This window comes from Chaetodon auriga, chromosome 8 (genome assembly GCF_051107435.1).
Source record: "Chaetodon auriga isolate fChaAug3 chromosome 8, fChaAug3.hap1, whole genome shotgun sequence".
Classification (NCBI taxonomy): Eukaryota; Metazoa; Chordata; class Actinopteri; order Chaetodontiformes; family Chaetodontidae; genus Chaetodon; species Chaetodon auriga.
Window position 1 is genome coordinate 10,743,749 of NC_135081.1, and position 24,795 is coordinate 10,768,543.

The window sequence follows — 24,795 nt, forward strand, 5'->3', positions numbered from 1 at the left end:
AGTCTTCTGAGTTTAGGTTTACGTGTGTTCATGAGTATGTGTAATGCCTTTCTGCATACATGCTTTATTAGGTGTCTGTTTTCAGGCTTGGCATTCACATACATGCTGGCTGGACAATGGACATGTATGTGTGCGTTTTGCAAGCATCTTGGTAGCAGGAGACTTCTGGCCTGCACTGGACCTGTAATATCCACACTTTTAGTTGTTTTTGTATCTAAGAGGAAACAAATCTGGAAGCAGGAAGTTTGTCTTTTCTTGTTCTCTCAGGCTGTAACACATCTCTCTGTAGTCAGACCCCAGGTGGTACTCTTGCTGTCCGACTTACAGCTAGAGGTCCCTCTCCTACTCTTGATACCATCAAATATTTACACACAAGACCTTGAGAAGAGCATTTTGAGAAGTCCAAAAAGCTGACTCTTAACTAATTCCTAAGATCCATATGACAGAGGGAAAGTTTGCTTCAGGCACCTATTTTTTTTATTTATTGCACAGTATTTTGGAGGAGCTGAATTTGTTGTTTTTGTCTGTTTTCCTGAACAGGGTAATGCATATATTACCTGCATGCCTGGTCCCGTCAGAAGGTGGAATTACCCCGTCCCTCTGTGTTTAGGTAATGTATTATTCCATAGTGTGACATTGCCAGTGTGCAGGGTTTCAATGAGGTGACTTTGCAGACAACAAAACCATGTTTGTTGCACCTCTTTCTATTGTCAGTTGCCATTCACCTTAAATCATTTACTATTTCCTTGTTTAGCTTTTCTTCTCCCACTCTTTTATGCTTCTTCCATACCAATACTTGCTCATACAAAGACACACAATAGATCAGTGGCCTCACAGAGGACTTGTTATTGTATTAGGGAAAGCAATAATTTCATTGTGAGATTGGGGATGGGCGTGAAAGGCTTGGAGGGTGAGGATTATGAATTTTCTGCTTTCCCTTTCAGTTAAAAATCAATAAGGCTTACCACCATCTCAGCGTTTGATTTCTGATATCCCTGATCAGAGTATCTAGTCTCCCCCGACACTTCCTCTGATGTTGATTACCACTGTGATTCCAGAGATTACTAAGGAAGTGCTCCACGTTCTCTTTTACCACCTCACTGTTCTGTTGCCCCCAATTACAGACACTTACATTCGTGCGAACATATCCTCGTGGTGCATATTAGCATGCAGAAAAAAAAATGCGCTGCGCACTCATTGCGTTCTTCATGTAAATCTTCCATCCCTGTGGTTTTCGCAGTTCACTGCAGACATAACTCCCAGCTTTACTGTTGACAGGCCTGTTCTTGAACACATGTGTTTGCTCGTTAGCTCAACTCACTCGTTTACAGTACATACACTCACCCCAACACCCCGTGATCTGTATTCACTTTGTTGCTGGTAAACTCACATCAAAGTAGTTGCATGCGCCTGCACAAACAGTGCAGCATCCTCATAAGTGCCTCTCCTATCCTCTTCTCTTTCATTCCATATGCAAACAGGTCAAGCAGGGTTCCCTCACCAGCAGCACAATTATAAACCCCTTATAGTTTTCGCCTCACTCTGGCCTCGGTTGATAGTCCCCAATGAAATAGCAGCAACACCCCTTGTTCTCCAACCATTTGCTTCATAAATAGGCCTGTCGAAGGCGAGATGGGAGAAAGAGGAGTAATTTAGCTCCAGGTTTACATTGATGCCTCCGGTGGCTATACTTGCATTACACCTGGGTGTTTATGTAAGACTAGGATATGTGCCACAAGAGAGGGGGATGAGTGTAACCTTCACAGCAAGCTGAAGTGTTCTCTAACGTGAAAGAAGAGACGTGGGGTGTTGCAGGGGGAGGGGGAGGTAATCACCGCCACCGCTGAGCAAAGCTGTGGTGCTGTATTGACTCCCTCATTTATTTTAATTTAAAGCGCCACCAAACAAGGAATGTGCCTGAGTGTGTTATCTTTTCACGAATGCCCTTATGTGGCATTATCCACACAGTCAAGCAGAGATGTACATGAGCAAGTCACACACATGCTCAAACACAGAGGCATTAGCAACCCCCCCCCCCACACGCACACACGCACACACACTCCCACCCCAATCCTAAGCTCATAAAGCCCACTGACAGCACTTCATTTTCTCTCTTGCTCGCAAAAACCACCCCCTTTTACAGTCTGCATACAAACACGTGAGCATGTAAAGCACATGCCTACTCGCACATAACGCTGTTACTCGCGCTCCTTTTGCGTACATGCACAAAGACACATTGCTCTTCGCCCTCCCTCCGTATTCACTCTCGAGTCATTGTTTTTCTTTGTTTTCCCTTGTTTTCCCATCGAGCCGTTCAGTGCAGAAGTGACATGTTCTTTCTCCTTGGTTGGTCTCCCTCAGCTCAGTGTGGCGGCTCTATGACAGACTTCAGCGGCGTCATCCTCAGCCCAGGCTTCCCAGGGAATTACCAGAGCAGCCTGGACTGTAGCTGGAGAGTTCAACTCCCTATTGGCTTCGGTCTGTCGTTCCCCCTCTGTCTTCCTTTCTTTCTCTCCTTTTTCTTTTTTGTTCTGCTGGCTCTGATGTCTTCTCTGCTGCTGTCTTCTGCAGCGCTCTGTTTATTTCTCTCCTCTCTTATGCTACGCAATGCTTACTGTGTGATAAAAGAACTAGCTAGTTTTATACTTGCTTCTAACATTGATTTTGAAATACTGTCCTATAGTACTTGAAAGGAATATACATTGCCTCTGTCTTTATTCAGATTTTCTCTTTTGTTTATCTTTCATTTATGGCTGTACACGACTCAGAATTTTGTCAGTCGAATCAGATTTGGCTGTTCAATACAAAGATTCAACTGATCATTCCCTTTGTTTTTTTTGGTTCGGCTCCACACAAAACCCCTATATTATCCTACATGAGTCTCATGTTTGACATCTAAGTGTGCAGTTCAGCTATAAGATACCAGCACGCTGTGGAGCGCCTCTGCTGCTGGGCTGCAGACAGAGCTGTCAGCCAAAGAGCCCATCACAGTGGACGGCAGCAGAGGTGGTTGTACCACCATCTGGTTCAAAAGCTGACATCACTGACAGTCATCACCAGAGCAGAGAGCGTCTGAGCGGCCAACAGACTGTTTCTCTGCCCTGCCTCGCTGTCCAGCGTCACACTGTCCTCTGTTTTTAGAAGCCTTCTCCGCTTCTATCACAGTTAACTTTTTGATCATTTGAGCCTCAGTCTGTAAAGTTTACACCCTGCCTTTCTGCTGCTCATGCATTGCTCTTTGCACAGTGATGCAACTAGAAAACCAAATTGCATTGATTCGACTGACAAAATGCCAGTTGACTCCAGGCCTTCTTGACTGATGACTCGAGTCATTGACTTTCAGAGCACAGCACTACCCACATTAACTCTTTCTTTCTGCTTTTTAGGCATCCATCTGCAGTTTCTGAACTTCTCCACAGAGCCTGTCCATGACTATCTGGAGGTGCGCAGTGGGACCCTAGAGACAGGAACAGTGATTGATCGGTTCAGTGGCCCAGTGGTGCCAAACTCTCTCTTTAGCACCACCCACGAGACCACTCTCTTCTTCCACAGCGACTACTCCCAGAACAAGCATGGCTTCCACATTGTGTACCAGGGTGAGTAGAGAGTTTCTTAATAGAACACTTAAAAGAGCATCAGTCGGGTTAGATACAGCTGAGATATTCAATAGCACGTATCCTTGATATTAATACCAATGGTTATTTTGGTAAGTATTAGTAAAAGACGAACAATAGGACAACACCGTGAACTGGAACCTTGTATTTTCAAAATGTTCAAAAAGAAAGATGGCCTCTTTGGCAAGGAAGGATGTTTTCAACCAATAAAAGAGCAGAAAATAAGGCAATCAGGATATTAGATTATACTAGTGATGCCACATTTGCAGCTCTTAGCAGCCAACAAACCAGGCTTTGGTTCTTTGAGGTCATCATAGATATTATATTGGTGGTAATGTTTTATTTACTTGCTTCCTGGAGCCTGTGTTTCATAAACCTCTTCTACTATGTATTGTTTTTTCTTTTTTTCTCCAGCATACGAGCTACAGAGGTGTCCAGACCCACGGCCATTTCGTAACGGCATCGTGATCGGTCAGGACTACAGCGTGGGGATGACCATTTCCTTTGAGTGCCTCCCGGGTTACACTCTGCTCGGAGAGCCATCTCTCACATGTCTGCATGGAGTCAGCAGAAACTGGAATCACCCCATACCTCGCTGCGAAGGTGACTGGCTAGTGCCTCTTATAAGCACATGTATTTTCTTGCCAGTGTTGTTCATGTGCAGCACTGCAGCCCCCTTACCACTGCCCTACGGAGACCTAAATATTTCCTCCAAATAGCCTACTTTTACAGTATCAACAAATTATATTTATCATTCATGAAATGCCTCTTCTTAGATATTTTTATGTCACTCTTGCCCCAACTCAGAGGGGAAATATTTAAATAAATATGTGCTAACAAATCCTTGAGAAAGTCACGCATGCTACTTTCTGAGAAGCTGACTAAAGCAAAGATGGAGATGCTTTTCCATCACCATTACGCACTGAAAATAAGGTCTTTGAAGTTATTTTGAATAGAAGATTATTAGGTTCTTCAGCCTGCGTGTAGTGCGTTCCTTTATTCTAGCACATTATAGCATCTGACTCACTTTTAACGCCTACATAGCACCACTATACTGAACTATAAACTGATAGAGCCCATTATAATGATATATGGAGCATTTGCAAGTCTTTATTGCAAAGCTGATTACGCCTGTCTCTGTTGTAAATTTCAAGGAGACTCCTCAGATGTTGCTCAGGTATGATGAATTACAGCTTTCCCCTCATCATTTAAGTGAAGCAGTAACATAAGTTTTGAGTCCACAACAGAGTTTGATATTTGTCTGAGAAATGGTGAATTGTTTTGCTTTGCTCCGTGCCACCGTATTGTTCCTGTTTACAGTGCTTTTTTTTTTTTTTTTTTTGTGATCTCGAGGGCAGTGCTTTGGCTTTGACTCTCAGTTCAAAGTCAAATTTTAACACATTCTCTCTGAAGGGGTATGACGCAGGTGTTTTAATGTCTGAACTACTCAGTCACATCGAATTCACGACAACCGGTAACCATCCCCTGCAGTTGTATCTAACAGGTGCATTCACCGCCCTCCCCAGCATCTCAGTGATAACCCAATAACACGCAGTTATGCTTTGTTTTATCAACAGTTATTGGCAACGCTGCCATAAAAGCAGATTTTATGACTTGAGGTAAATCAAAGACTGGCTTTCTATTTTTATCCAACCTCTCTGACTTTCTTCCCTCCCTGCAGCCCTCTGTGGTGGGAATATAACATCCATGAATGGCACAATTTACTCTCCTGGACACCCAGCCGAGTATCCACACTTCCAGGACTGCATGTGGATTGTCAGAGTACCTCCTGGGTATGGCATCTACATCAATTTCTCTGTTATCAATACAGAGCCAATCTACGACTACATCACTGTGTGGTAAGTTCTCATTTCTCTCTCAGTATGACATTATTCATCAATTGTCTGCTCGTGGCACACATTAAACACTCTTCTCTGTATAGAGGCTTGCACACTGAGTTTTATTAGAAATTATCGGGAAGCAGTCTTTCTCAGTTCACAGTGATGTTTATTTAAGCTTCACAAACCAGTGACACAGATTTTTAAAATAATGATAAGCAGTGAGCCACAAAATAGACCTTTGTTAAAGTTCACACCAAGTGTGTACCACATACAGTGTACTGCTAATAGAGCAGCTCCCAAAAGGTTTGACAACTGACATTTTATTTTTTACTCAAGGAAAAACTGGAGAGCATATAAGATTTTCAGAATAACATTCTGTTTTGGGGGCAGGCGTTTCCAAAAGCAAACTGAAAAGCTGCACACAATGGATTTAACAGTTGACAAAATGTTGGGGCTGTAGGCCAGTTGGACAAATTTTGCTTACAGCATTTCACTTGTATTAGATGAGTCAACAGCCAAATCCAAATCTGTTGACCTTTGTGTGGACATTTGTGGATTCATTTCTCTTTCCCTGACAGCTTTCCACATAGCACCTTGCTAAAACAAAATGGATTGTGTAATGTGATGAAATATACAAAACTGAAGTAAAGTCTGAGTCACGGTGTATCTCTCTTCCCCTACTCAATAAACTTAATGTGGATGTTTAACCCCAGCTCCCTAGTGAGTGTTATGTAAATATAAAAAGATAGAAGTGTGTACCAGCATGAGAACATGAGCTCTGAGTTATCTTGGATGTTTGTTAGTATGCAGAAACTTTAACTCTTGACAGATAATTGGACACATCTCTCTCTCTCTCTCTCTCTCTCTCTCTCTCTCTCTCTCTCTCTCTCTCTCTCTCTCTCTCTCTCTCTCTCTCTTCTTCTGCCATTCTGTAGCCTCTCTCTAGTATAGTAAGCCTCAGGCAGTCGTGGAACTCTCCTCTTGGGTGATAGTGGAAGGAAATGCCTTCCAGCGTCTGGGGCTACCACTCATAGTATGGGAGGAGGGAGCTACTGGCACTTCTTTTTCGAAATGAAATAGCATATAAACAATCTGTCCCCCTGATGGCAACATTTCATTTCCCTGCCTGACTGCCGTCCCGCATTTTGCTGATCACTCTGAAATGAAACTGCAATGAGACTTTTCTAATATATAAGACATTAAAGGTACACACACATACAAAAAAACGTTTAGTGTACATCATTCAGGTGAATAGGCCCGGGGCTACCTGAAAGTGCCAGTGATGAAATACTTTTCTCTTGTGCAGAAATAGCATTTATATATAATAGAAAAGTACTGTCTTCTCGCATTAAACTTTCTTTTTATCCTCAGAAAAAGCAGCATGCGGTTTGTCCCCACATGCTACCCCTAAAAAATGTTATCCAACTTCTGCTTATTTGAAATAAGTTGTTTCAGATACAGATCATGGTAATAGTCTTACAAGGGTTTGAAAGTTCTCAGATCTCTGCTGCTCTCATTAGCAGAGGTGCTTCTGTGTTCTTTGCACTCAGCACCTAATGCATGCTATCGACCCAGCCATCTATTCATCTTGGGGTATGGGATATCGAGAAATATTCACAGGAAATGGAGTTTTATGTTGCATTAGGAATCCATGTTGTAATATGGTTTCCTGAAGAATTCAAGAGAAACAATGTATATGTAATGTACAGTATAATAACCAGGTGGGAATTCCTGACAAATCAACATCATCGCATCCATGCAAAAAACCTTGAAATCCAATATTGCCATTAATTGGTCTTGCTGCTTGAATTGCATCATTGCTTTCCCAAGAGATCTACAGATATTAATGGTTTTGGCTACGTCAGTAGAAAGGTATAGAAAATCTCTACAGATTACAGAATCTCAGTCATCTCACAGCATATCATCATCTGTCCATCCATTTTCAGCCACCTCCGTCCATCCTTCCAGCTGCACCTGGGGGATCCTGCAGTCCAATCAGCCCACCTAGAATATATAAACATGTTCTGGGTCTGCCCCCCAGGTCTCCTCCCAGGCAGACGTGCCTGATGTAGTTCCACTGGAAGTCTCCCAGAGGCATTCTAATTAGATGTCTGAACTACCTCAGCTGGCTCTTCAGGAGGAGCAGTAGAGCAGCAGGTCTACCCCGAGCTCCTCCCAAATATCTGGCTTCTCACTCTACGACCTGAACCTGTGCAGGCAACTCATTTCAGCTCTTTGTATGCACAAATTGAGAACTTCACCTTCATTCTTGGCTCCATTTTCAACAGGGCAATTGAGTACTATGCCACTTGTCAGTTTCACTCTACATTGTACCCTCATTCAGGAACAAAGCCCATCGATACTTAGGCTCTTTCATTCGGGGATGCAGCCCCCATTGCTAAAGGTGGATGCTCTCCAAGATATGCGTCACACGCGACAGGCTGACAACTTTCAGGGCCTTCAGCGTCTCAGGGTGAATCACATCCAACACGGGCATCACGCCAGTGGTGGATTGGCTGTCGTAGCCTCCTATCTTTGTATCTGTTATGCAATTTGTAGGTGCCTAAAGGAGTTGGTAGACTTGTTTCTCTGGAAAAATACTACCATTGTCACGCTTTTGCCACATTTTGATTTTTGCTATGACATTTAGTATAAATCAGGTTTGATTTTAAGTGCAGACATGTCATTGAACTGGAGATAAACTGCCATGTGCTGAAGCTATAGTAATGTAGATGTGGGAATGGTACTCCCATGGACATATCCACCCTTCACAGAAACCAGCCAACGCTCCATACCCTCCACTGAAGGTGAAGATCAAAAAGGTCATCACGGTTCAGTTCAATTTTGATTCCCAGGGCTACAGATCCTTATACGTCGTCTTATTCAGTGAAGGGCGTTAGGATTTTGTGATAACCATCCATACATTTTCTAAACGCTTCTATCCCTCCAGGGTCACATGAGCTGAAGCCTAGTGATAACGATACACCCTCATTACGCACAAACACGTACAGAATATTAACAACTCAACTAAATTTAAAGGAATGTTTTGCAAGAAAAAATAGAGGCCACAAAAGCTATTGTGGATTGTGCACATTTTTGCAGAATTCTGTACCATTGATTCTTTTTCCCCACAAACTTTATTCCTTATTCCCCATCAATATGTAATATGGCTGGAGGGGGCAAAACTTTCAGCACTATACTGCTTCATCAGTTAACATATACTCAGCTTCTCCTTTGACATTGTTGATTAATGTGAAACTTTTTCTTAGATCGTCAGAATGACTGCTGGCTCCATGAGACTGCTTAGGGATAACTAGATGTGCTCTTTGATCCCAGCAACTTATTACTGGTGTTTATTCATAAATCATTTCCTCCCTCTATCTGTCTTCCTCCTCTCTTCACTCTTTCAACCCTCACAAATCCAACTCTCTCCACCTCTCCGTATTTGAATCAGGGACGGACCCGACCAGGCCTCGCCTCAAATCGGTCAGTTCAGCGGCAATTCCGTCCAGGAGGGTGTGTCTACCACCGCTAATCAGATCCTCATCAAATTCCACAGCGACTTCAGCACCAGCGGCTTCTTTGTGCTGCATTATTACGGTAACCTCCCCTGTGATAGCGGCTAAGTAAAGACCTTGTTCCACACTGCTGTAATGACCCTTATTCATTTGATTTTCAGTGCTGTACTAGCGAATATCGCAAAAGAACAGAGGGATATTGTCCCATTGTTTCTGTATTGGAGCAATTTTAATTTTCCCTTTTTTTTGAGTCGTTATTTGGCCTTTCTCATTTTGCTACACGGTATTGCTTCCAGTTGTCTTTAATGATGAATGATGAATGCCCTCTTATGCCTATTTTTCCTCTGCACTATTAAAACGCCCCTTTGAAAGAAGCTGATTAATAATAAAATGTCCCCCATCTCAACTAAATTAGTGATTGTTTTTTGATGATCATGAACAGTGATAGGTGGAAATTTATGATCTAATCAAGTTTCAGTATGATGGGAGCATAAAGAATGTGCTGAATAGAAAATACATATACACGCACTTTCTCTCTTTCTCTCTTTCTCTCTTTTTCTCTCTCTCTCTCTCTCTCTCTCTCTCTCTCTCACTTGAGTGTCCTCTCCCCGACAGCATACCAGCTGAGAACATGTCAGCCACCCCCTCCTGTTGCCAACGCCACTATCCTAACCGATGATGACGAGTTTGAAATAGGTTTGTCTTATTTTATTTTGCTTGTTTACTGGCTAGGGACAATGCTTAATATAATACATTTGCACCAGACATAAGGTAATTTGCTTGTACAGCCCTGGGCAGAGGGGGAAAAAATAGGAATAGGCATATCAAATGGTTTTAGCCAGTAATGAATGAATGAATGAATTAATTAATTAATTACCCTATAAGTTGCGTCTTTTATTTGCTCATTGAAATCATTGCTTGGATGTTTTTATCTGCGCTGTTGTCATCCATTTTCTTACCTTTTTTATGCCTGCGTGCCAGCAACAGCCTTGGCCGTCTGTACGTCTGTCCCCTTATCAGGAACGCCTCGAGGGAATTTCTTCAAATTTGGCACAGTAATGTTCACTTGGACTCAACTGATTAGATTTTGGTGGTCAAAAGTCACTGTGACTTTGACCGTAACTCGAGAATTCATCCAGTTATTATGACAGCATTTCTCAGAAATGTCTCATAGAATAAAATGAAGGGATGATATTTTATATCCAAAAGGTCAAAGGTCACTGTGACATCATAAAGTTCTGCCAAAACACTTTTCTGGCCATTATTCAACATCATAACTCAGAATTGGAGATTCTGACCATATTTCACGTTTGGTCAGATTCTGAATTGGTGACACTAATTTTGGGTGTCCACCTTGAAGCTGTGCTGATTGGATAGATCTTCTGTGCTGCTGGAGGATCTATAGATCTGTATGCCTGAATACCTTTTTAAAGTCTTCGCTACACATATGATATGAGTCTGGACAGACATGGATGTAACCTGCAACTTAACTATTTTGTGGAGGCAGTTGTGATATTATTAATCCTTAATCATCATTTGAGATATATCATGATATAGCTTTTCTATAGTACGTATTCATCTGAACAGGCACATTTTTCTGTAATGCTGCCACTGGATAGATGCTTTTTTTCTTTTACAACCTTTACTTTCACATTCCTCCTGCATTGTGCTCTTTGTTTCTCTCCCTCTCTTGCAATAAGATATTAATTTGGCTAATTGGCTCTCCCTATAAACTGTTTATATTTTCAGTGTTCAGAAGTGAATCAGAAGTGGAAATCATGTGGCTAGTGGCTGTTTTACTTTGCATCTTTGAAATCGAATGCAATTTTGAATGTGTGTGTGTGTGTGTGTGTGTGTGTGTGTGTGTGTGTGTGTGCATGCAAGTTTGCAGCTCTGTAATGTAATGAAGTGCCTTCAGTACTCCAGCTAGCTAATGTCAATCTTCATTAGAAAATGTGTGGTTGATTACTGTTTGAAGTGCTGGTACTGAGGAGGCTTTTACTGACATAGCTCTGTGGGGATGTGTGTGTGTGTGTGTGTGTGTGTGTTCGTGGTTGGATGGACGAATGAATGGATATGTTTTTCATGTCCATCCCTGACACCCTCCGGTGTGTGTGTGCGTGTGTGTGCGTGTGTGATTGCTGGTGTAAACGACCTCACAGGGGACATTATTCGGTACTCGTGCCTGCCAGGCTTCACTTTGGTGGGCAGTGAAATTCTGACCTGTCGACTTGGAGAGAGGCTGCAGATGGATGGCCCCCCACCAGTCTGTCAAGGTTGGTTTCATCCAATGCGTGAGTTTGAGTCTATGGTAATGTTTTCATGTTTTTGGGCGGCTTTATGAATGTTCTTGTCTTTGTGAGTCTAAGTAAATCTCTCAATGTGTGTTCACGTTTGTGTGCGCACTTGCACCTGCATCTGTGTGTGTGTGTATCCATGTTCAGTTATGTGTGTCTTTATGTGTATGCTCAACGCCACTCTGCCAAGGTTGGTTGCAGTCAGCAGCACCCACTGTTGATGCATCATTTAACAGACTGGCAGCAAGGCCCCTTCTAGCAGGCTCCAGGTGGCAAACAGAATCTCTATTCTAATTTATCAAGACTCAGACTCAGAATACTACTGACCCAGGATCATAGACCTGTGCTTCCCTAGAACCAGCTCTTGACTCTGAAGGATCACTGAGAAACAAATTACAGATCAGCAGATTTCTTCCACAGTGTGTTTTTGCAGTGTGGTGTGATATATAGGGGCCAGTCATAGCTGGGTTTTTTTTTTTTATTATTATAGAAAGAGATTGGAGCTTATATTTTACCACTTAATCCCTCTTCAAATGGCCCCATGGATTTGATTGATGTAAAATGTCTTCCTACCCATGTTTATTCAGAAGATGGATTTTCAAACAAGAAGTAAAAGAAAAGAAATGTCTGTGTTGTTTGCATCAGAGATTTTGTTTAGACCAAAAAACAAATGCCATCAGCCTGGCTGTCGTGCCAATACATCTCTGCCGCAGACATCAGAGCGCTCTGAAACCTTCTATTCCCAGTGGATAGGCATCTTTTGAAGTGCCCTGAAGCCCTTTGTCTACAAGTCTCGAGTTGATGAGCATTTCTGTCTTTTTATTTCTAGAAACTATGAGTAATCGCATTGGACGTGTGATCAAGGCATGACAGATACTAGACAAACCCTGAGCCTGCATTCATAAAGCATCTTAGAATAGGACTAGTGATTTGGAACCTATTTGCTCATCCCTTGCTGTTATTATTTGATGTCTGACTCGATATCTTGGTTCTTCCCCTGCAGCGTTTTTGCGGCAGACATTGTTTTGCTCTCACAAGTAAGGATTTGGTTATTTAATGTTAGTATAAGAAAAGTGCCAGACCGAAAGCAACAAATATTACTGGTGAAATTGATTGACCCGACCGGTGATCCGGGATCTGGAAGCATATCCCTATCGTTTATTCATAAAGGCTGCATACAGCACTGCCAGTGAATAGGTGTATTAATGTATGCACAAAGGTCAAAGAGACCAAAAACATGGAAATTTGAAAAACAACAACAGTGCTTACCTTTACTTGTGCTGCTTTGGGCTTACCTAGCATTTTTCAAAATTAATAATTTACAAAAGCACAAGAGGTATGAAGTCCTTCAGCATTTTATTTGCGTGTTAGACAAAAGAGTAAAGAGCGAAGGCAAACAGAGGAGAAAAGGCTTCAGTGTGTACAACATCATACCTGTCTGACGCACAAATATACCATCATATTCAGACATTAATGGAATTGGACTGAAATGCTTTCCAATGTTTTGTGTTATGTTTGTTTCAAAGTGACCAACTTAGCAGATCAGCAGCAGTCAGAATCATTTGGAATCATTTTATCTGTTTCATGCCAAGCGAGGGCAGCCATTCACTCGAGAGCACTGGAAGATATTTCCAGCTCTCTGGTTATGTTGGTCTTGCCAGCTCACCTTCTCATGTGTTACTGACTAGACAGAGCTCTGCCAAGACCAACTAGCTCCTATCAGCTGAAACTCACATACTGTATAATTAATATTTCACAAGCTTTAATATGAGTGACTAAATTAACCCGCCAAATCCAGATGGGCAAGCCACGCTGGGACCAGTCTGGTAGAACGCAACATTGTTTTTCAGTTGATGTCTTGTGCAAGGCAGTCACCCGTATACCAGAAGTTGATATGTTTTAAAGGATTTTGAAGTTGGACAGCACAGACTCTCTTACGTCATCGTAAGTTGTCTTCTACGCTGCCAAGAGAACGCGTCCTCTTATTCTTATGCCAAATGGATAATTAAGCAAATGAAATATTGTATATAAAAAAACATGAGTATGTGAACGAAGACGGTAAACTCCGCAGTGAATCGAGCACTGTATGTGATAGAATATTTGAAATGTGTTGTAAAATTTGCCAAATGAGCAGTCGTCACGTATATCTTGATCGAATTGCTCTTTGAAAAAAAAAAAAAAAACTGCCGTGAGCGTTACATTGGCATAGTCAGGACTATTTTAGGACGTCTGAGTTGGAAATTCGATGTTTGACATTTTCATGGATCACCTCATTATTGTAGTCAAGAATTCATTACATTTTCTCACGCTGGATATGTTATGTCCTTGTGCCACTGCTAGCAGGAAACTAATTGCTCTCCTTGGGACATGTAAAGTTGAACTTAATTTGAGTTGACCTGCTATTCACATCCAAGAGACTGCTACAGTAAGCTTGTAAAGGGGCCGCTTCCTGTCGGCAGCTTGCCGATATGGCAGGAAAAGAATTCTCCTGTGTTTGCCCCATTCTGCTTTTGTTTGCTGTCAACCCTTCTGTTAATTGTCATTTTATGCTTATAAGATAACACTGAAATGTCCTTGCATGGCTATGCAATTTCACCCCCAAATGCCTCTGGTTTTTAACATATTTCCCCAGGCACTGTCTTTATGAAAGCCTATGAGGAAGGTTATGCAGTAGCTTTGATCAAGGATAGAGTCACAATTGAGTTGACTGCAGTGTTTGCCTGGTAAACCGTCTGCCACGCTGAGGTTGATTTTAACCCATCAAATATTGCCATATTGATCTTCAAATATCCATTGATTTATAATTTAATATTCCATTGACTAAATATCTGATGAAGAATAATTTTTGATCCAACTTCATCGTCATTATGCTTGGTCATTGTATATGCACAGTGTGCAGAGTGAAATAAAAACACTGGTTTGTTGCTCAAGGCATTACCAAGACACACCTTGCAGTGCAGGATTTAATAAATGGCCTTTCCTTATAAACAAATCATGTGGGCATCCATGCCGCCATATATGGGTCAGAGACAGTGCATGTTTTCAGTAGTTTCAATAGTTGCATGGATGTAACTCACACACTAAGGGTGATTGGTTAATATACTAATTCGCTTTTTAATACTGATATGTTTAAGATAATGTGCTTTCTATTTACAAGCTAAAATGAAATTAAAAATACCAGTGGACTAGATTTTTTTTTTTAATCAATTGTATTGTAATTTGAGTTTCAGATATATTTCAGTTGATTTATTGTATTTATCTTCCTTAAATGTGGACAATGATATTTATGGTATAATATTTGAGCCAGTTCTTCAGCTGCAGGCACAGAGGTCTGTGTTTGTACTATAGCCAAACCACCATATGAATACATTGTAAGCTTCAGTCCGCTTTCAGCATCGCTTTCTCTCCTTATCATGGCCCTCTAAAAACCCATCCAGGAAGTAGCAGCGTTGAGGTGTCTGAAACCATTTCAAGCCTCTCGTGATTCATTCTTTTTAATCCCTGCACCTAAAGTTTGAAGCAAAGCAGTTTAAGCTACAACTGTGCTTACTGCATAGAATTGTGTTTGTTGCCTGGCAACGTTAGCTTATTAGTATAGTGCATCGGTATACTACAAGTATAGGGGCTCAATTATTTCAATAACAAACGCTTACCAGATAGATAGCTTATGTACAGTGTATTAGATCTTGTCATGTGAGTTAGTTTCATGTACTTTACATCTTAAAGCCATCCAATATGGAAGACTGCTGCAGGCAAGGAGACTCTGTGCAGTGTATAAATGGTTTTTGCGTTGGTAACCCCAGTGTAACAATGTGTGGGGAAGTGATTTAGAATTGAAATTAGCAATTGTTAGCAGCAATTACTTACAAATTTCACACATTTCCTTTAAGCTAAATTTGTGCGGCCTCTCCAACAATTATTCCCACTGGCATCAGTAGCAGCAGAGGCTCTTACTGATGACAGAACTGAGGAAGCAGCTGTGTGAAATGATGTAACTGCACCAGCTGAAGACCCTGTTCTGAACCCCATCGTATCACAAGCGAGAGTCACAGCTCTCTTGCTAAAATTGAGTGCTACAGCCCTCGTTTTTCATCTCAAATGCAAAATCAGGTCTCAAACTTTTGAAAAAGCACTTTTTTTTTCTCGTTGGCAAAGCGGGAACATTTTTGAATACCTAACCGTTTAACAAGCGATCAATTTAAAACTAAAACTGGCTAAAAAATGACAGACTGACTCACCCGTTGTTGTGCAGTTTGTTTTGGTGACATCAGTGTGAATATGAAAAACAAAAAAACAAAAAAAAAAACAGCTTTTTGGGGGCACAACTTGAAATCCCTACTTTTTTTGTTGAATATTTTCCCCTTGTGGCCTGCAAAACATATAAATAATGCATCTTTATGATGAAATCCAGCCTGCACATTGCTCTTTAACTTCAGCTCTTTAGCTCTGACACATGTACAGAAAGAAGCAGGTCAGCCCATTTTAAAAAGGTTCTGCAGTAAATGGCACATAACAAAAGAGCGCACAGTGACAATTATGGAAATAAATAAAAAGGTAACACTGCTTTGAGAAATAAGAACAAAAGTAGCTGATCATGAAATTACTCATACAAGTATGCACAGGAAAATATTGATTGTGCTTCTCACAAACTGTCAAGCAATGGTAGTGAAGAAATATTGATGTTTCATATTAAATTGCCGTGTTAATTAATTTTCTGAATAGATGGAGTCGAGATTTGTTGCCTCCCTGATGAATAATGTACAGTGTGGGTATTGATTCTGCCATGTACAAATCCTGTTACGTATTTTTTTTCTTTCAGTATTTTCTTCCTTGTTCAGATAATGTCATGGGAAATTATCCTGACCTGGCTGTCCACAGAGGGCTTTTGGTGTATTGTGTGATTTAAGAAATTCATTGTTATTCAGAAAATCACTGACAAACGTTTTAGATCACACGTGCCTGTTCGAGTTGAAACCTCTGCAGCGGCTCGCCAGCAGGAATATTCATACTGTTTTGTGATACAATGCCTTTTTTTTTTTTTTTTTTTTTCTTGATATATGTCCGATTGTTTCCGGTGACCTTTTCATCTGGAACAGTTGTTCGCATTAACCTTTTGTATACGTCATGTTTCTTCACTAGCAGCCCAGAAGAGAAACTTCTGTTACCAGCAGAAAACGAAAGGAAAGAAACAAGGCCTGTCATTATTTCAGACGTGCCAGCCTACAGGAAATGAAGGGAATGCTCTGAGCCGATACACATGAACTCACACGCACACAAGAACACGACAGCCTTACACACACCACCATTTTTCCATACAAAGTAAGCTGTCTCACCTACTGAGTATTATTATTTGATAGATTGGTATCAGGGGAGCCTGGTGACAACAGCAGACTCGCCAGCTCAGCCCTTAGGTGCAGTATCGGTCTGGCTGAAATGTAATTGTTTCAGGACTAGTTATTTTTTCCATGTAATTTCTGCTGTCAGAGCGTTGAGGTGAGAAAAGGGAAGACAGCCCTTTCCTCACCTCATCTTGCCTTTTCCGTTTCTGCTTTCTAGTCCCTGTCCTATACCTCTTTCTTTCCGCCGTCTGCCTCCATTGGGTCGTCATTTCCCTCTTTCACCTCCTCTCTCGTTCTCTGTTGTTTCACGTTTGTCTTCCTCTGATGCTGCTTGGCCCTTATCCTGTTTCTCTTCTCCCAGTCCAATGTCCAGCCCACGAGGTACGTTTTGACTCAACGGGGGTGATCTTGAGTCCGGGCTACCCTGACAACTACCCCAATCTGCAGATGTGCTCCTGGCTCATCAACGTGGAGAAGGGTTACAACATCACTCTGCACTTTGAACTCTTCCAGACAGAGAAAGAGTTTGACATCCTGGAAATATTTGATGGTGGGTTCTACTTCTCGTTTGCTGTCTTTGTTCTTTGTGAAAAAGATACAAGAAAATGTGCACTGAAATGATTGATGTCTTGTGTTATGAGTTTTAGTTTTTTGTAGTAAAGCATTCATACCTTCTCATTCTTTTGTTGTGCACCAATATTTCAGCATTCAGTCCTGTTCTGAATGCGATGTCTTTGAGCTGAAAGTCTGGTTTTGTGTTTCAATCATTTGTTCAGTAAAATAAATCTTAAAGTAAGGTTGATGCCATGATTAGAAAATGTGGGAGATGTTTGAGGCTTCATATTTGGTTTTAAGGGTGAGGTCAGAATTAGGTTTAGGTTAGGATTTGGGAAACTATAGAACTACCAAATATAGAAGGACAAATGTGTGTGTGTGTGTGTATCTGTGTTTAGGTCCTAACATCTACAGCCAGAGCATGGCATCACTCAGCGGTGACATTGAAACACCCTTCAGCCTGACCACCACGGGCCACCAGCTCCTGCTACGCTGGTCGTCTGACCACGGCACCAACCGACGCGGCTTCCACATCAGATATGTGGGTGAGTATCAAAGTATGTATCCAGCTTATAATCATATTCTCTTTTCATTAGTGCTATTTGAATATTGTTTAGGCTCTTACTATAGGAAAGTGATGAAAGTCATGGGTTTGCAAGTCAGGGGTTTAAATTTTGGGCAGTAGTACTTCACTTCATTTGAACAAGTGATAACGTGACATAGGGGCAAATATTCATTGACCCTTTTCTGCTGCAGCTCCTGTATTTTATTGTGGATGCAATGTGACCCTATGATTTTTATCACAGTGTGCTGTGATTGTTTCGGGTTATTATTAATTGAGTATTTAATATCAGTTAATTTACAATAAGACTTTGAATTTCCACAGAAATGATAATTGCTAACAATAGGAGATGTTTTTCACATGCAAAAAAAAAACATGAGGCAGGAAGAAAGTCAGTGGAAGGCTTTCATGGTGTTTTGCTCTCCGTAATTTAAAAAGGTTTTAAATTCTTAATTGGCTCTTTAATAAAGCAAGTGGTGCTAAGCAAGAGCAGCATAGGGGATCTTCTTCCATTTGAAATGCATCAATAATAATGAAAAAAGCACAAAAGACATTCATTTTTCATGTTGTGTCTCTCCATTATATTTAATACACGAGAGTGTTACTGTGAAAGCAAGTCGGTGTGATGAATTTTGTAAGGAAAACTCCTCCTTGACTTGATTGACTTGAACAGGAACTGACTGAAACTCCAGAGTGTGTCCTTTCGTCTTAAATCCCTGCTATCTCCCAGTCATGCTGATTTGAAGGAATGTTTGTCAGCGTTTGTGCAGCACACAGCCCTCCCTTGGGTTTCCAGTCCCATTGGCTGTTCGGTGCTCATATTCTAGAAATCAAATTTACCTTTTTATGTGTTCGATGGGCTGTAAGATGAGGGAAAGGAAGGCTATGGAACAAATAACTGGAGGATGCACCAGTATTGCATGTGTTAAAGCAAATTGAATATATGTGTGCCTGTAGGCCAGAGAGGAATAGTAATAATGTGATTTTGAGGACTTCCTTTGCTGTGTGGCATCCAGCCTGAGTGCTAAATAGATGTGACGTTCCTTAGGCGTTTTCCCTCATTATCTTTCTGCGTTTAAAATGAAGCCTTACTGTGACTAAAAATTTCACCTGAGTCTTTCTCTAGAGGCGCTTTGTTAAATGCCTCTCAACCTATTCTCTTGTCTCTGCCTTATTTCTCTTCTTTCCCCTCTTAATATCTGTTGTTCTCTATCCCCTTTTCTTGACTTCATTCTCACCTTCTCTCCTGGTTCTCTCTCCCTTGCCTTGTCACTTATCTCCCCTGTTCCTTTATTCCTCCATCTATTGTAGCAATGTACTGCAGTACTCCAGACTCCCCGCAACACGGCTTTGTAGTGAGCCAGACCGGGGGTCATCTTAACAGCATGGTGCGCTGGGCCTGCGACAGAGGGTACAAGCTGATCGGAAAGGGCACAGCTGTGTGCAAGAAGACCACCTATGGCTACTACGCCTGGGACGCACCGGTTCCCGCGTGTCAAGGTGAGCGCATCGGCTTTGGCAGCCTTTTATTTCCAACTTCAGCCTGCCTCTTTTCGTGTTCTTCTGGTCACTGCCTCTGCCCTACGCTCAGCAGGCAGACAGGCAGGCGCTTAAGGCACCCGAGTGTCTCAGCCCAAGCTCTATTCCTATGTTGTTAGCAGCTGAACTGAGTCCAGCCTGATTGAGAGCCAGTACCCTGTCAGGTGGAAAGCAAACAGAAATCAATCCTCCCTTCTTCTGTCAATTTCCACTTTTTCAAATTACTTTGACTAACTCGCCATTAGCATGCCGTGTCTGCTGCTGTTGGGTCTCACTCAACTAATTGGGTTTTTGTATGCGCACATGTGAAATGTGTACATTTTTGTGTGCAGATGATTGCAGGCTCGAGCACAGACACACTCACACAGCAGCGAATAGCAACAGATGGTGTGCTCAATTGCATTTTATCATGATGCACTGAAAGCAAAATATGTATGTCATGTACTTTAAAATGATTTAAAAACACTTCACACCTGTGATTAATTCTGTCAGTTTGGTAATTGCACACAGCTTTCCCAAAGCACATACTGTAAACTCAACTGGGGCTGCAAATGAACTAATAAATTCATACAGATGCTGTCCATCTGCTATTCACTAGGTGGTGGTGATTACATTATAGTATGTTGGATGCTTCATTCCTACCAATTCATATTGTCTGATATGTTGAGAACAGTATATTAATCCATTGATGTTGCTCATACGTTGGCCTAAAGTAATGTTTCAGACCCACTAACCTTCTAAGATGATGGAGGATTCACTCTGCCAAGGTTGAAACTTTCCATCTGCTGTGCAGAACACTCTTTAGTGCTTGTGATCAGTGTCTGCAGGATTGCGACTTAGCAGTACTCAAATGAATGTTGATTGATTCCCTCTTGGAGAGGTGAGGGCCAATGTAATGGCCCCAGGCCAAACTGACAAATTCCTAGCTTTGATGTTTCACAGTGTGCAGCTACCGTTGCTGCTCCATTTCATGATGTGTGTGTGTTTGCATACCTCTTACCATTTAGCATGGCCCTGCAGATGTTGGTTTCCCTGCTCTCTTCTCTCCCTCTTACTTGGCTCTGATGATAAACACCTTGAAACCTGCTCGCTTGAGCTAGTAGGCCGTAGTAACGCACATTCATCATTGCTTGTACTAGTTACTTTCATGAGATAGCCCTCATTAACAGTAAGTCATGAGTGTGTTTTCTGACACATCAAAAACAAGCAAAAAATGTAAAGTGTCACTGACTTGCTTGAACAGCTACTTGTCAGTAGAATAACTTTCTTAACATGAAAATATTCTGAAGTCTTGTAAGACTCAGGGAGGACTTTAATTTCGATGCCATACCTCTCTGCAGTGTGTTCTACTGCTTCCACTCTGAGGAGACTGGATATGTTTTTTCCTTCATGAGGCCAGCCCTATATATAATACTTTGATGGGTTTCTCTAGCTAGTGAGACTTCAAGAACAGTTGTATGGATTCTAGGGCCTATAATATATACAGTATGAACAAATGACTAGGTGTGTTGACATGACACAGGCACTCCTGAATCATCATAATAAATGCATTAGGTGGGTATAAATGCTTAAATGCTAATGCATTTCTGCCATGACCCTGGAACAGACTTTTTGACTTGTGCCAGTGCAGGTGATACTCATTCTTTTAATGACGGCTCACTTCCACTAAGTGCCACAGTAAGCTATTTCAGCTAGCATGCACAATGCCAGGCCGGCTGGCACTGGCTCAACTATACTGAATGCAGTGGTTATTAATGTTATTAATTACACCTGTGCTTTCCCTGCTGTGACACGTCAAAGTGTCTGCCATGACTCAGGTCTGTTGTCAGAATTCTGCAGGGGCGTTCAACGTCATTGTTGAGCAAGTACTTCCTTTTGAATTTTTACCTACTAAACGTATAACCATTTGAAAGGAAACCAACAAAGTAACAACTCACTGCTTGTGTTTTTGAAAAACTAGCACTCGACATTGCTTGTGTACCACAAAGGGGTTGCACTCCCAATTGCTGGTGGAAGTACGTACACCTGTACTTGCTCACAGAAATGTGACTGCTCAGTGAAAATGTGCCTGCCCGCCATGCCTGTGTTTACCAGGTGTCTCTCTGCAAATCTCTCTAGTATGTGTCTTGTCCTGTGCATGACATGTGTGCCGACAATCGTCCTTTTTCCACCCGCAGCTGTGTCATGCGGTGTGCCCAGCGCGCCAGTGAACGGAGGTGTGCTTGCTGCTGATTACTCCGTCGGCACACGGGTGACCTACTTCTGCAACAGCGGCTACCGGCTCTCCTCCAAAGAGCTGACGACCACAGTCTGCCAGCCAGACGGCACCTGGAGCAACCACAACAAGATACCCCGATGCATCGGTGAGTAAAGGATGTTGGGGGAGGAGGCAGGATGTAGAGGAGGGAGACTGATTTAGAGAAACTGCAAGATCCCATAGCACGGTTGAGCAGTGGGAAGGAGACACTGGGAGATGAGGGTGGCAAAGAGTTATGGAGAAGACACTGATTTTGGCATTTTGACAGCTGTATTGGAGACAGAAAAAGTCAGAGCATTTGAACAAATCCTCTGGAGAAGTTGTGGAATATCAAACAGTTTTAACAAGACACAGTGCTGTAATGGAAGGTGTCATGAAATATGGACTGCAGTCCCAACAGAACCTGTAGTGCTTTCATTAGAAAAACACTAACTTGTTGGGTAGTGATGATTAGACGGATGGACGAAAGGGAGAATAATAGTGGAGAGGAAATCTGTCGCTGGCGCCTTAGTGAGTGTTTTACATGCCAGTGCAAATCCTCCAAGTCTGAAAGTCAGTGTAACAAGTGATTGACAACTTTGTTTACTATTGAGACCATTGGTTATTCCCTACTGTATATGTGTGTTCCAACAAAAAGGGAAACAGTGTTTGTTTTGATACTCGTTTGGTTTTAGAGAGTGCCAATTCATGAACAAAAACTTTGTTGTGGAAGAACATTTGTATACTGTAACTGCAGAAAACTTCCTATTTACATTTTGCATGGATGGGTTTATTCTACTGATTAAAATGTTTCCTCGCAACTATTTCTATTTCCTCTACACTGCTGGGTTGTTACATATGTTTATGGGTTTTGACTTAGCAGTGTGTGTACAAGGGATAAGAGAAGAAATTGAAGTCAGTCCATTTGAATAATCCAAAACAAACAATGTCCACTACCCACCGAATCCACTTTTTTTTTTTTTTTTCTTCTGGCAGTCATTACGTGCCCTAGTCTCAGCTCGTTCTCTCTGGAACACGGGAAATGGAGGATCGTCAACGGTTCGCACTATGAGTACAAAACTAAAATAATCTTCACGTGCAACCCTGGATACTACCGCATTGGCCCCGCCCACATCCAGTGCCTGGCCAATGGGGTGTGGAGCTGGAGGAACGAGAGGCCTCGGTGTCGGAGTGAGTAACTTGCAGATCGCACAATTTCACAAATGCAGATCGCTTGAAAATGTGTCTCTATTTCGTCTTTGCATTATCATGAAAAATAAAACATCAATGGATGCACGCATGTAGCATATAGTCCCATCCCTCACACACACACACACACACACGGTGAATGTCTTTCATTAGCTTCATAGAAAAGATAGAGTTGAAGGGAAGTGAACATTGTTATTCAGCAAAATTGAAAATCCTTGTATGTCCTGCCTCGCCTCAGGTGCACTTGATTCATAGACTGTAACAACACAAGACTTGAAGAATGAACCTTATGGGAAGCTCACTTAATCAGCAGCTCAATGCTTCACTTTCGTCCTATTTGCCTATTCCTGTCTCAGCCCAGGTTAGACGTTGTTTATTGTAGGAATGGGAAATAAAAGTCTTTCTATGCTGCCATGGAAACTACTTTTTGAGAAGCAAAAAAGCTGAATAGCTTGTGTAATGGCAAAAGGAGATGCGAGCCAGCATGATGAAAGATGTTGGGACAAAGGCAAACACCAGCATTATCCTCCCCGTGAAATAGTACAGGTCACTCTTTTATCACATTAAGGTCAGTGAGATGGGTGTAAATGACTGTGCTATCCCATTGACTCTGAAGATGTAAGCCAACTTCCGTCTGCGCTTTTTTTTTTTCTCTCGCTCACTGTCTTGCCGTGTTCTTGTACTCCTTGTCTCCTCCATCTCCTCCTCCTCTTCTTTTTACTATCCTCTTCATCTTATTGCAGTCATTTCCTGTAGCGATGTGCCCACTCCTCCTAATGGGAAGAAAATTGGGACCCAAACTACCTTTGGAGCATCAGCCATTTTCAGCTGTAACCTTGGCTATGTTTTAAGTGGATCTACAGTTAGAGAGTGTCTTCTGTCTGGTCTTTGGAGTGGGACGGAGACTCACTGCCTGGGTAAGCAGGGTCAGAATGTTCTCTTTAACTTTATAACGGATAGCTTTGACCAGGGTCAAACACTGCTGGAGATCTGTCCACACAGAATGAGCTTTTTTGGCTAGGGCCACCATGCCCAGAATAGAACCAGATGGGGAAGCAGAGGGTGGCTATAATTGGCGCTGTTGCCAAGTATGTATGGCCAATTAGTGTAAACCTTTAGAAAGATACGATTTTTTGTCGTCTGGTTCAACATCATGCTGGTACTCAACACTGCCACTCTACATCTTCCTTTAGGCAGGCACACATCAGACTGTTTCTGACATTGTCGAGATCATAGGGTAAAAAATTGTTGTGCAAATGTGCAATCACTTTTGGCAACCACCTTTAAATGATTAGAGCGCGGTGCTGTACAATAAAGCCTCTGAGCCGGTGTGATTTGGTGTCTCTAAAACGTTAAATGTGAGAGAGCGGCTATAGAGCCACAGCTGGCCTCAAACTATGAGACGCTTGCCAAGCTGTACCAGCGCAATTTGAGCTGTTGTTAAGATATATAAACAAGAAAATATGCTACAGCTTAGCTTACCACAGCTCATCCCAGCTCTGTACTGTGCAAGAAAATGAGACATGCGTAATTACTTGAGCCGCATTCAAACCCACACAGCAGCAGAATGTGACGGTTTCCCTGGCAGATGCATTAGTCTGTTTATCAACCCTGTGGCACCAGCACTCCAAGCTGGTACAGTTCATTAAAAGAAGACGACCTCTCTCTTGTTTAGTAATATGACTGTCAGGGTGAACATAGCCAAGGACCTCTCGGTACAGTCGCATACTTCAGCGCTATCTTCATAGAATCTGGCTGCTCTCAACTGGAGTGTGATAATAAAATGCTCGGGTGAGTTTCTGGGTGCAGGAGTGAATTAGGGAAATCAGACTCAGTCAGTGGCAATTTCCCAGGTTTTAAGTGGCAGTGGAAATCTCAGTTAGATTCCTCCTCTCTGAAAGGGATTTATTGTTGCTGAAAGTAATACGATTACGTGCATGAGCGTATTGCACAGATTTTGAGGAGTTTCACACGCGTCTCGCTGTCTACTGTAGATGAGAAAAGCCGAGTTATCACCACAAGTGAAGCTGAGGCCACTATGAATTTAGAAGTAATAATTCAGAGATAATGACCTGAAAAATGCTT

The 24,795-nt window shown here is 42.0% G+C and overlaps 1 protein-coding gene across 5 annotated transcripts in view; it reads left to right on the forward strand.

Moving 5' to 3' along the window:
- LOC143324561 (CUB and sushi domain-containing protein 3-like) overlaps positions 1-24,795 on the forward strand; it is a 223,280-nt gene that overhangs the window by 146,317 nt on the left and 52,168 nt on the right. For 3 of the 5 annotated variants that reach the window (XM_076737169.1, XM_076737170.1, XM_076737172.1), the window contains 14 exons: positions 541-610; positions 2,362-2,478; positions 3,387-3,596; positions 4,029-4,217; positions 5,296-5,473; positions 8,910-9,055; positions 9,589-9,669; positions 11,136-11,249; positions 16,971-17,159; positions 17,563-17,721; positions 19,038-19,226; positions 21,443-21,628; positions 22,498-22,692; positions 23,454-23,627. In XM_076737169.1, the coding sequence (XP_076593284.1) occupies positions 541-610; positions 2,362-2,478; positions 3,387-3,596; positions 4,029-4,217; positions 5,296-5,473; positions 8,910-9,055; positions 9,589-9,669; positions 11,136-11,249; positions 16,971-17,159; positions 17,563-17,721; positions 19,038-19,226; positions 21,443-21,628; positions 22,498-22,692; positions 23,454-23,627 (2,197 nt within the window). The remainder of the gene's footprint in view (positions 1-540; positions 611-2,361; positions 2,479-3,386; positions 3,597-4,028; positions 4,218-5,295; positions 5,474-8,909; positions 9,056-9,588; positions 9,670-11,135; positions 11,250-16,970; positions 17,160-17,562; positions 17,722-19,037; positions 19,227-21,442; positions 21,629-22,497; positions 22,693-23,453; positions 23,628-24,795) is intronic. The other 2 variants (XM_076737171.1, XM_076737173.1) reach the window with 1 other exon arrangement.